Genomic DNA, 11,266 nt, shown 5'->3' with positions numbered 1-11,266 from the left:
TAATTAAACTCTGTTCACTTCTGCTCTAAAAGTTAGTTAGACGATGAGCTAAATCACTTTTGAAATTACGTAGCCATCACATTCGTCGCCTTCCAACTTTAAGATCTTTCCCTGTATTATGATGTTCTACTGAATCTGGTATTTCATTAACAAAAAGTGGAATAAAATAATTATTTAAAAAAAAATAACAAACCGGTGACGTTTATAACGAACCACTTTTGATTTGTGCCACAATTTTATGATCTGGATAGACCGGCAGACCCATTGCCTCGCTTTTGTCCCAAAGTGTTCCGTTATGCTTTCCTTCCCATCCAAGTTTATTTTCCATTTTTTATGACTTCCATGCCCATTTTGAGCTCGTCAGGGTTAAACACGTTTTGCAACAAAGTTATTTCCTGTTCTTGCGTCTTTTAATTTTCATTGCTTTACATCGGTGGTGCTATTTATTTTGGCGTTTTTTCGCATGGCTGTTTTACCTCTGCAGGGTCATGTTTAAGTTTTTGATCATTTTCCCTGCTTACTGCTGTGCGTCATGTCAATTTTTTTAGCCTCAGCGCCCACGGCGCAGCTATTTTAAAACTACGGTCTGAAACCGATTGCACTTGCAATGCAACTACATATTTTGTTATCTTGGCTGCCTAAAAGTAGGGGGATTCGCCCACTGCCTCGTGGAAATCGGTTTCCAGCTAGTTTTCAACCGTTATTTTAAAACATTTTCGTTGTGGGCGCTGGACCTTAGTGTCTCACTCCATCGTTTTTGTCTTGAGGTGGTCAGTATCTGCTGCATTCTCTCACCTATCTCCGCTGTATTTTTCTAAATGGATCTTTGCCATATTCTTCGGTGTCTTTTAAAATTTTGTCTTTTGCTTTGTCGCTAAAGCCAGATATGTAATGTTGTTGACATCCTCCTGAAAAAAAAAAAAGAAAAAAAAATTCATGCTTATTTATATTCAATAGTAATACCACTAGTGATTCGCGATAAGTCTGTCGATTTACTTCTAAACGAAACTGAGTAGCTTGAAAACACCACGAGTCCGTAGGACGAGTGGTGTTTTCTTTAAGCAACTCAGTTGAGTTTAGAAATAAAAGACAGACTTATAAGATAAATTAAATCACGAGGGGTATTTTATTAGACTATTTCACGAACAAAGTGATAGGTCAAAAATTCAGTAGAATGAGAGGAAAGAATTTAATAATAATACATTTGATCTAGCTAACCCAAATCTACCCATTTTTTGAATAATTCACAATTAGTCATAATCATGAAATATTTATTATAACTATAAATAATTTGTTATAATTATTTTTTACCTATAACAATAAATAATTTGTACACGAAAAAAATACATTATTCTCGACTATAATTATTATAAACGGTGCAATTGTAAAAATTTTGAATAGTATGACCGTTATTAGGTGGATACAATGTATTGTTGCTATTATTACTTGATGTACTTGGAGTATTCCTAAAAGTATTCACTATGTTCTGATGATGTTCGGCACTAATATGTAAATACGGTAAATTGTAAACAAGAATAAAAAACCGCTAAACGCCGTAAAAATGAGTGGCGCATAAAATATTCCAGCTACAAAAGATCTGATATGAATGTTACGTGGCGCGAAAATGGATTTTCATTTGATGCAAAACAAAATTTTAGTTTTATTTTAAAATATTTTTCCATAATATTTGCTAAATTTGAAGTAAACGCGCCACAAAAGAGTAACTTTGATACAGTTTGAATTTTGAAACTCTTTTGTGGCGCGTTTACTTCAAATTTAGCAAATATTATGGAAAAAATATTTTAAAATAAAACTAAAATTTTGTTTTGCATCAAATGAAAATCCATTTTTGCGCCACGTAACATTCATATCAGATCTTTTGTAGCTGGAATATTTTATGCGCCACTCATTTTTACGGCGTTTAGCGGTTTTTTATTCTTGTATTAGGAGTTTTTCAAAGTTATTTATAAATTAAATGTATGAAGTTGAATGCAATGTTCCTCTATTACACGTCAAGCTTTATAAATTGTCACCTTTGTTGCATTATCTCCCAAATGATCTAGTGTCCATCGAATGTACACTAGATTTTTTTCTATTCGAAATATATTGAAAAAAAACTATATTGAGATGGCCGGTAAATGAAGTCGGATTGCCCGTTGCCAGATCAAATTTAGCGTCGTAACCACTACAACTACATAAACATAAACCATTTGGGGAATAATCGTTAATTGGATTATACTTTTGTATCTTAATAACTTCTAAACGGCTTAACCGATTTTGATCAGTAAACATGAGTTTGAAACGTATTGACCAGTAGTATCTGATGGATCTAAGGTCAAGTATGATAACTGAAGCTATTACAGGAATTATTAAGCTTTCGAAACCGTTTTTCCCAGAGGAAATAGATTTTATCATATTTATGAAGCCTATAACCTAACAATTCGAATTTTCCCGGATATGAGGTATACATCGTTAGATTCGTCTTGAGTCCTTCTACAAACGCTAAGTTATTGGCGCAATTCGTACGTTGAAATGTTGAGTAATTGTCGAAAAACCAAAATTTTCAAAGTTTAGTTTTTCAGTTTTTCGGCTATACTGAGCCGTATGTATGTCTAATCCTGACGGCTTAGACACCATTTGAAAGTCAAGACTATTGATTTGATGCATTTGCGGTTCTCCTGCCTCTTCTTGATCCGAATATATATACCCCCAAAAAATATGCTGTTTTGTACCTACCAAGTCCTATAGCTGGCTTATGGATGGTCAAAAGTCACAAACTACACCGGTTCTAAATCGGCCCTGACCCCCTCTTTAAATACAGAGAAAAAATATCAAATCGGTTTAACTTTCAAACACATATACATACATATCCACAAACATTTTCCCTTTTTTAAATAAAAATTGAGTCACATTTCTAAGCTCTATAACTTTTGAATGGTATAACCGATTTTCAAAATTAGACATGCGTTGGAAAGGTAATGATCAGTTCTATTAGAAGCCGCAAAGATTGGACAAATTTTTAAACTTTTTGAGAGTTTTGGTGACGAGAACGAAAAACAGATCCTAAATAGGAAGGGCCGTAAAATCTACACCCTTGGACCAAAATCGATGGTTGACATATAAATGGGTGAGTCTTTTCTGAACTTTAAGATGGGAGTTGGCCCAATTTTCAATTCAGTCAGATTTAGAAAATCGAAAATTTTGTGTATATATAGTGTCGCGTGTAGGGTGGTGTGGGTGTGCGCCACTGGCGAGAACTGCCGTTCTCTGGTAATGTTCAAAATTAGACATGCGTTGGAAAGGTAACGATCAGTACTGTTAGAAGCCGCAAAGGTTGGACTTAAATTTTCGAAGTTTTTGGGAGTTTTGGGGACCAGAACGAAAAACAGACCCTAAATAGGAAGGGCCTTAAAATCGACACCCTTGGACCAAAATGGATGGTTGACATATGAATGGGTGAATCTTTTTCTGAACTTGAAGATGGGAGTTGGCAAAATTTTCAATTCAGTCAGATTTAGAAAATTGAAAATTTCGTGTATATAATAGTGTCGCGTGTAGGGGGGTTTATTTCTGCGCCACTGGCGAGAACTGCCGTTATCTGGTAATCTTTCCGATATAAAACTAACAGCTTCGATAACTAATAAATCGAAAACTATTAATTTTATCAAAAAAATGTATAATGAACGTTTTTTGCTTATAATTAATATTTTTTCCAGCATTTGCGGTCAAAATATAAAAAAAAAATTCCACCCTCGAGATGAGGTGGCAACCACCCCATGGTAAAAGCGTCGTTCGGCATCATATAGATTTTGATCCTTGGTCTATCTACTACTTATTGTCAAATTTTTAAGCAAATCTATCCATTCTGTAAAAATTGCGAAGTGAAAAATTTCAGTTCCTGGACTAATTAAACTTTTGGAGCTCTATAACTTCTGAACGGCTTACCTGATGTTGATCACTAAACACGAATTTGAAACGTATGGACAAGTAGTATCTGATGCAACCAAGATCGAGTATGATAACTGAACGTATTACAGGAATTATTGAGCTTGAAAAACCGTTTTTTCCCATAAGAAATAGATTTGATCATACTTATGGAGCCTAGAACTTAATAATTCGAATTTTCCCAGATATAAGGTATACACCGTTAGACGCGTCCTGAGTCCTTCTACAAACGCTCAATTATTGGCGCAATTCGTAGGTTGAAATTTTGAGTAATTGTCGAAAAACCAAAATTTTCAAAGTTTAATTTTTCAGTTTTTCGGCTATGGTGAGCAGTGTGTATGTCTCAGGTTGATCGCTTAAGCACCATTTGAAAGCTTAACTCAACCCTATTAATTTGGTGTATTTGCGGTTTTCCTGTCTCTCCTTGAACCTAAGATATATACGCCCAAAAAATATGCTATTTTGTATTTACCTAGTCCTCTAGCTAACTTACGGGTAGTCAGAAGTCAAAAATTAGACCGGTTCTGAATCGGCCTTCACACCCTCTTGAAACACAGAAAAAAAAATTCAGATCGGTTTAACTTTTCCACACACATACATACATACATACATACATACATATCCACATACATTTTCCATTTTTTAAATAAAAATTGAGTCATATTTCTGAGCTCGATAACTTTTGAATGGTATAACCGATTTTCAAAATTAAACATGCGTTGGAAAGGTAATGATCTATTCTATCAGAAGCCGCAAAGGTCGGGCTTAAATTTTTGAAATTTTTGGGAGTTTAGGGGACGAGAACGAAAAACAGGCTTTAAATGGGAAGGGCCGTAAAATCCACACCCTTGGACCAAAATGGAGAAGTAACATATGGATGGACGAGTCTTTTCCTAAACTTTAAGATGGGATTTGGCCCAATTTTCAATTCAGTCAGGTTTAGAAAATCGAAAATTTCGTGTATATATAGTGTCGCATGTAGGGGTGTTGTGCGCCACTGGTGAGAACTGCCGTTCTCTGTGGATTTATTTGTAGTTATTCAGTCTTTTAGAATGAATGCTAGTCTTTCTATTTGTAGTTGCGATCCACACAGAACATCATAAATTGTCTCCATATATAAGATTTAGATTTTCTTGTGTTACTCGGTATATTTTCTTCAATGTTTTGGTTTATAACTTCGTTTGAAGTACCACCGAAACGACTCATTTTGACGTATACAGCTACAATAATTTTTTTGGCAAACGTCAAACTTTGCTTTGCGATCGGTATCCATGGTTACGTCGTTGAAAACACGAAGCTGATAGACCAATCAGAATTGAAAGACAGTTAGTGTTTTCGCGATAACACAAGCTGTCTTTGGTTTGTGATTGGTCAGATTATTTGAAAATTTTAAGATGAGTGAAATAGTCGTATGCACGCTAATGATATTAAAAAAATTAACATTTTTGCGGTTTTGTCGATAAGCATCAATTAGATATTCCTTAAAAATAATTGGCTTGTTTTTAGTTATCCATGAGAAACAGTAATCATTTAAGAGTCTGATTTGCTTAGCAATCCCACACTATAAATTCTTTGATCCAAGTGAATAGATACGACAATCTCAAAGACAAGTTGACTATTAGGCAATATCTGTTCGTTATTGAAACTAAATACCTTCACTTTTGTTTCTTGATAGAATCTTGTAGTGATTTTTCGACAATTTGTTTATAGTCCAGTGAAAAAGGTATTATGAGATTTTAGTATCGAAAAATTGCAGGTTTTTTTCGCGGCAGGTAAGATCGAGGTGTGTTAGATCTATGATGGATTATGTTATAACCATGATACAATAACTGAAGATATGACATGGAGTCGGTGGGCGGGGCCTACGTAGCTTTCTAACTAACTAAAATTAAAACTACCTCTTAAAACCCACAAAATTTCATTTGCATAACCGGTTTTAGAGCAATAAATAAATCGTCAGTTTGTAAGAAAAATTTCAACACCCCCTATTTAGGAAACAAAGCATTTATAAAGTAAACGTTTATGAAGAATACTGTCATTATCTACTTTTTTGTGCAAAATTACCCATTAAAGTTTGCCATACTTATTTAAAAACATCCTGTATTGGTGAAAAACATGGCTAGTTAAAAAAGTACCTAACCTAGTTGGGTTTTAATTTCAGTATGCTATTGCATGGTTGAATAATAAGTTAGCATAATGGTAGAATATTCCACAGAGTGTGAAAAAACACAGTTTGATTGGTACACCCAGTATACAATGACAATAATGTCTAGCAACAATATTATTACAGCAATATTTATAAAGAATAAGACAACATATTAAAAAAAATCACTTAAATCGGACAACAGGTTTAGGAAAGGACACCGCACACATGTTATGGAAAATATAATGTCACTCAAATTCAATAAAATTTATACGAATATATTCGTTTTAAATTAACGGTCAACTCTTATCATTGCGCCAACTCTTAATTATGATTAATTACGGCGCAAATTGCAATTAAAGTTTATCGAAATCACATTTTTGGAGCCCATAAATGTGTCAGTTACAATCACTATTGCTCTGGGTGCCATTCAAAACAGCTTAAACCTCGCTGGGTCTAAGCGGATTAGTGAAACTATTATAATAAGATGCTTAATATCCCGAGAAGATTTATGAAGTACCGATAATTTGGGTATTTTAAAATACTTTTTCTCTGTCTAACTTATGTACGTACCCATTTGATTTCAGATTTATTTATATCAATTTCTGCTCTTATTATTGAAAATTCAAGAGTTGGCGCAATGATTAGAATTGACCGTTAATTTAAAACGAATCTATTCATATAAATTTTATTGAATTTGAGTGACATTATATTTTCCATAAGATGTGTGCGGTGTCCTTTGAGACATTAAAAATGACCCGTTTTTAAGGTCTTCTTCTTGCAGTACCGTCTCCTATCGGAGGTTGGCTACCATCACAGCAATCTTAACTTTGTTGGCTGCAGCTCTGAACAACTGTATTGAACTGCACCCATACCACTCCCTTAAATTTCGCAACCACTCCCTTAAATTTCGTTTTTAAGGTGGTGCGTTAATTTCTTGGAGAAGTGTGTAGTAAAAATGCCTTTTACAAAATTAGGCTTTTATTCACATAAAACTTGACAGTAGAATTAATTTGAATGACAAAACAATTAATCAATAAAATAAACAATGACAAAAGAATACTAAATTATACTACATTCACCCGGCCCTATTTTTGAACAAAATCTTGCAAATATCGTGGTTTATTTTTAGTTCTAGCTGATTTACGGCTAGATTGAAAATCTGAATTTTCCAATCTTGGTTCATGATTATCATCAGGTACTTGATTGGGTTCTTGAATAGATAAATTTTCTATGTCCTCTGGTATTGATTCAGTAGTGGAATTCTCTAGTGTATTATTTGGACTTTCATTTTCATCTTCATCATTATCTTGATTCAATAATTTCAGGTCACCTCTAGGAGCTAAATGCTTCGTTGAAACTGTACTTTTCTTTCCGTTTGGATACTGTATTAAGGCGTAATCTGAATTGGCTTCTAAAAGATCAACCTCTTCAACTAAAGGATCAAACTTACTTTTTCGTACAAATTTTCTTAGTAATACTTTGTCTGAATCTTTAAGCCATGATGGAATAGAAGTTCCGCTAGTTGATCTTCGCTGATACGTAAACAAACGTTCATGAGGTGTACAATTGGTTGCTGTACACAGTAAACTTCTTATAGAGTGCAGAGCATCTGGTAGAACAGTCTCCCATTTAATGATGTCTAAATTTTTGGTTTTCAATGCTAGATTCACTGCTTTCCATATAATTCCATTGTATCTCTCGACTTGACCATTTCCTCCAGGGTTATATGGTGTTGTTCTACTTGAAGATATTCCTTTAGAGTGTAGATAATTAATAAATTCTTGTGAAGTAAAGCTAGTTCCCCTGTCAGAATGTATATATGCCGGCATTCCATATAAACAAAACATTTGATTCAAACATTCAATTACTGTCTGACTGGATGTATCTGAGCATGGAAAAGCCCATGGAAATCTTGAAAATTCATCAATGATTGTAAGCATATAAGAATTTCTAGAAGAACTGGGTATTGGACCTTTAAAGTCAATATTCAATCTTTCGAACGGAGCTGTTGATTTAATTAAATGTGTATCATCTTCTTTCTTATAAAATCTGGGTTTAATTTCTGCACAGATTGGACAAGAGGTAATTACGTGTTTATTTTCATCTAAAGAATAAGGTAAATTTCGAATTTTTACAAAATGGTGCATACGAGTAATCCCAGGATGCGATAAATCTGAATGTAATTGATATAACTTGCTTGTATTATTTATATTATTGCATATTCTTGATAGTGCATCAGCTGCATCATTAGCCTTTCCTGGACGATAGATAATATCATATTTAAAACAAGAAAGCTCCAAACGCCAACGCAAAATTTTTTCATTTTTGATTTTACTTGTATGGTTTGTATTAAACATGAACGAAACTGATTTCTGATCTGTGATTAGTTTGAATTGTCTTCCTAAAAGATAGTGTCTCCATTTTTTCAATGCTTCAACACAAGCATATGCTTCTTTTTCAATTGCAGAATGTTTTCGTTCAGAATCTGTAAGGGTACGTGAGAAAAAAGCAACGGGTCTTCCAGATTGACTCAGAGTGGCAGCAATAGCAAATTCAGAAGCATCAGTTTCAACAATGAGAATTTCTTTTTCATCAATTGTCCATAGAAGTGCATTAGCTATATCAGTTCTCAACTCCTCAAAAGCAAATACCAAGTCAGGACCTAATGGAAATTTCTTGCAATCTATAAGACCTCTAATTTTTGCTGAAAAATTATTAACCCATTTTGAGTAATGTGAAAACATTCCAAGTGCCCTCTGAAGACTTTTAGAATCATTCGGAACTGGTAAATTTAGTAGAGGCTTCAATCTGTCTGGATCAGGTTTCATTGTAGAGTTTTCTATTGTATATCCCAAAATATTTATAATTTTTTGATTGTAGTGACATTTATTTTGATTTAAAGTTAACCCATATTTTTTAACAGCATTTAAAAAATTCTGTAAATTAAATCATGTCTATCTTGATCCTCACCACCAACTGTTACATCATCTAAATAAGCGTAAACACCTTGTAGATTTTCTTTTTTTATGATAGAATCAATGGCTCTCTGAAAACATGACACTCCATTGGTAACTCCAAAAGGAATACGACGGAATTGGTAAAGGCCTCCACTTGCCTCGAAAGCTGTAAATGGTTTGTCAGATTCGTAAATTGGTATTTGTTGATATGCGTATTTTAAATCAATTGAGCTAAAAATTTTATATTTTGCTATCTTAGACACCAGTGAATCAATATTCGGCAACGGATAAGCATCAAGTAATGTGAATCTATTTATTGTTTGAGAGTAATCAACTACCATCCGACGTTTATGATTTTCGTTTTTAGTTACCAACACTTGGGCCCTCCAAGGTGATTTACTTTCTTCAATAATTTCTTCTTTAAGGAGACGTTTTATTTCTTGTTTAATAAATTCTTCATCTTCCTGTGAATGCCTGCGAGATTTAGTAGCAATAGGGTGACAATTTTCTGTTAAATTGGCAAACAATGAAGGTGGCTTAATTTTAGCTTCAATAAGACAGCATATCTTAAGAGGTCTTCTTGGTCCTCCAAATTTAACTTCTAAGCTTTCATGTTGTTTCATAATATCTTGACCCAAAATCACATCTGTACAAAGATTGGATAAAACTAAAACTTTTGTTTGATCATATTTTTCTTTATCAACCTGAATGTTTATTAAACAATAGCCTTGAATATTAGCTGAGAATGACATAGATGCCATAGAAACTTGGACCCCTTGTATTGGAAAAATTTTAAGCTTATTTTCAATAGCGAATTCATGATCTAAAAAAGTATCTGAGCTTCCAGTGTCTATTAAAGCGTTGGCATCAATTTGGTTAACTGTTACTTTGGCTATACATTTTGAAAGCGATTGAGGTGTTTCCATTGAAGAAGCGATTATCATTGTAGATGCATAAGTTGATCTCGTTTGACTTTTCTTTGATTGCATGCACATTTTAAACCAATGTCCAATTTTATGACAGTTTTGGCAAATCGCAGCCCTTGCTGGACATACAGATCGAGGATGTCTTGGATGTCCACAAAAATAACAAGTCTGACCAGGTTTTGTTTGAACAGAAGCTAAAGTAGTTTGTTCTGAATTTGGATGACTACAAGATGCTATATTATTTAATGCTGCATGATATGTATCAGATTGTTTTTGAGAATCTTCTAAAGATCTAGATTTAGATAATGCTTCGTCCAAAGATAAAGAACTAAACTCTAGTAATCTTTGACGTATATTAGATTGAACGAGACCATTAATAAAAGCATCACGAATATAGTCATTTTTATTTTCTTCTGAAGAAACTGCTTTAAAATTACAATTTTTAGCCAAAAGCTTTAACTGTTGAGCATACTGATCTATAGATTCGTTTATTTGTTGTTTTCTTGTAGCTAGAATATGTCTTGCGTAAATCTCATTTGTAGGTTTAATATACAATTCTTCCAAAATTTTGATAGCAGAAATGTATGTTTTTGCTTCGCTTATGTAATCATATACTGAATGTGAGACAAAATTGATTAAAAGCATGTACTTGTCTTTATCTTCTAGCGATTTTTCTGTAGATTTATTGCTTTCCAAAAAATTCTTAAATGTTTCGTACCAGTGTTTAAATTCTTTGGCGGCAGTTTGGGAGTTTGGATCAGCCTCTAGTTTATCAGGTCTAAAGTACTTCTCCATTGTATATTTGGTATATTTATGTGAATAAAATTGTAGTAAAAATGCCTTTTACAAAATTAGGCTTTTATTCACATAAAACTTGACAGTAGAATTAATTTGAATGACAAAACAATTAATCAATAAAATAAACAATGACAAAAGAATACTAAATTATACTACAAAGTGTATATCGTTAAAATAATATTTCGGTATTTTGTTTATACGATATCCAGCATTATCTGTACTTTTGTTTCGTATCCTTATCTTATGATACTTTTAAATAATAGCCGCGCTGTTTCGGCAAAAATTCTGTTTAGCCGAGTGACATCATAGCACAGTCAGCATAAACAACAAATTACTTTAATATGTATACCGATTAGATTTCTGGTGTTTGGATTCCTAGAAAACTAATAATGCAAAAAAAATAATTACTTATATTACTTATTATTAAGTATATTTGCTATTAGCAAAGGTGACACATTTTTAAAAAGTTTGTGTATGTTTTGGCCTCATTAAAT

The 11,266-nt window shown here is 33.3% G+C and overlaps 1 protein-coding gene across 1 annotated transcript; it reads right to left on the bottom strand.

Annotated features, from left to right (window-relative positions):
- Window positions 1-795: 795 nt before the first annotated feature.
- Window positions 796-10,769, bottom strand: LOC126892849 (uncharacterized). Its single transcript, XM_050662652.1, has 3 exons — window positions 9,574-10,769; window positions 1,447-1,502; window positions 796-908 (listed from the first exon to the last, which is right to left on the bottom strand). Exons 1-3 carry the CDS (start codon window positions 10,767-10,769, stop codon window positions 796-798), a joined length of 1,365 nt encoding a protein of 454 aa, XP_050518609.1.
- Window positions 10,770-11,266: the final 497 nt, after the last annotated feature.

The sequence above is a fragment of the Diabrotica virgifera genome, chromosome 9 (genome assembly GCF_917563875.1).
Source record: "Diabrotica virgifera virgifera chromosome 9, PGI_DIABVI_V3a".
Classification (NCBI taxonomy): domain Eukaryota; kingdom Metazoa; phylum Arthropoda; class Insecta; order Coleoptera; family Chrysomelidae; genus Diabrotica; species Diabrotica virgifera.
Note: the sequence above shows the minus strand (reverse complement) of the source record. Positions and strands in the feature narration are given on the sequence as shown.

Coding starts and splice junctions, on each gene's coding strand:
- LOC126892849 (XM_050662652.1), bottom strand. CDS start 10,769: ATGGAGAAGTACTTTAGACCTGATAAACTAGAGGCTGATCCAAACTCC. Junction 1,503..9,573: donor AAAATTAAGCCACCTTCATT/GTTTGCCAATTT, acceptor TTTACATATTAG/TGCCGAACATCATCAGAACA. Junction 909..1,446: donor GAATACTCCAAGTACATCAA/GTAATAATAGCA, acceptor TTTTTTTTTCAG/GAGGATGTCAACAACATTAC.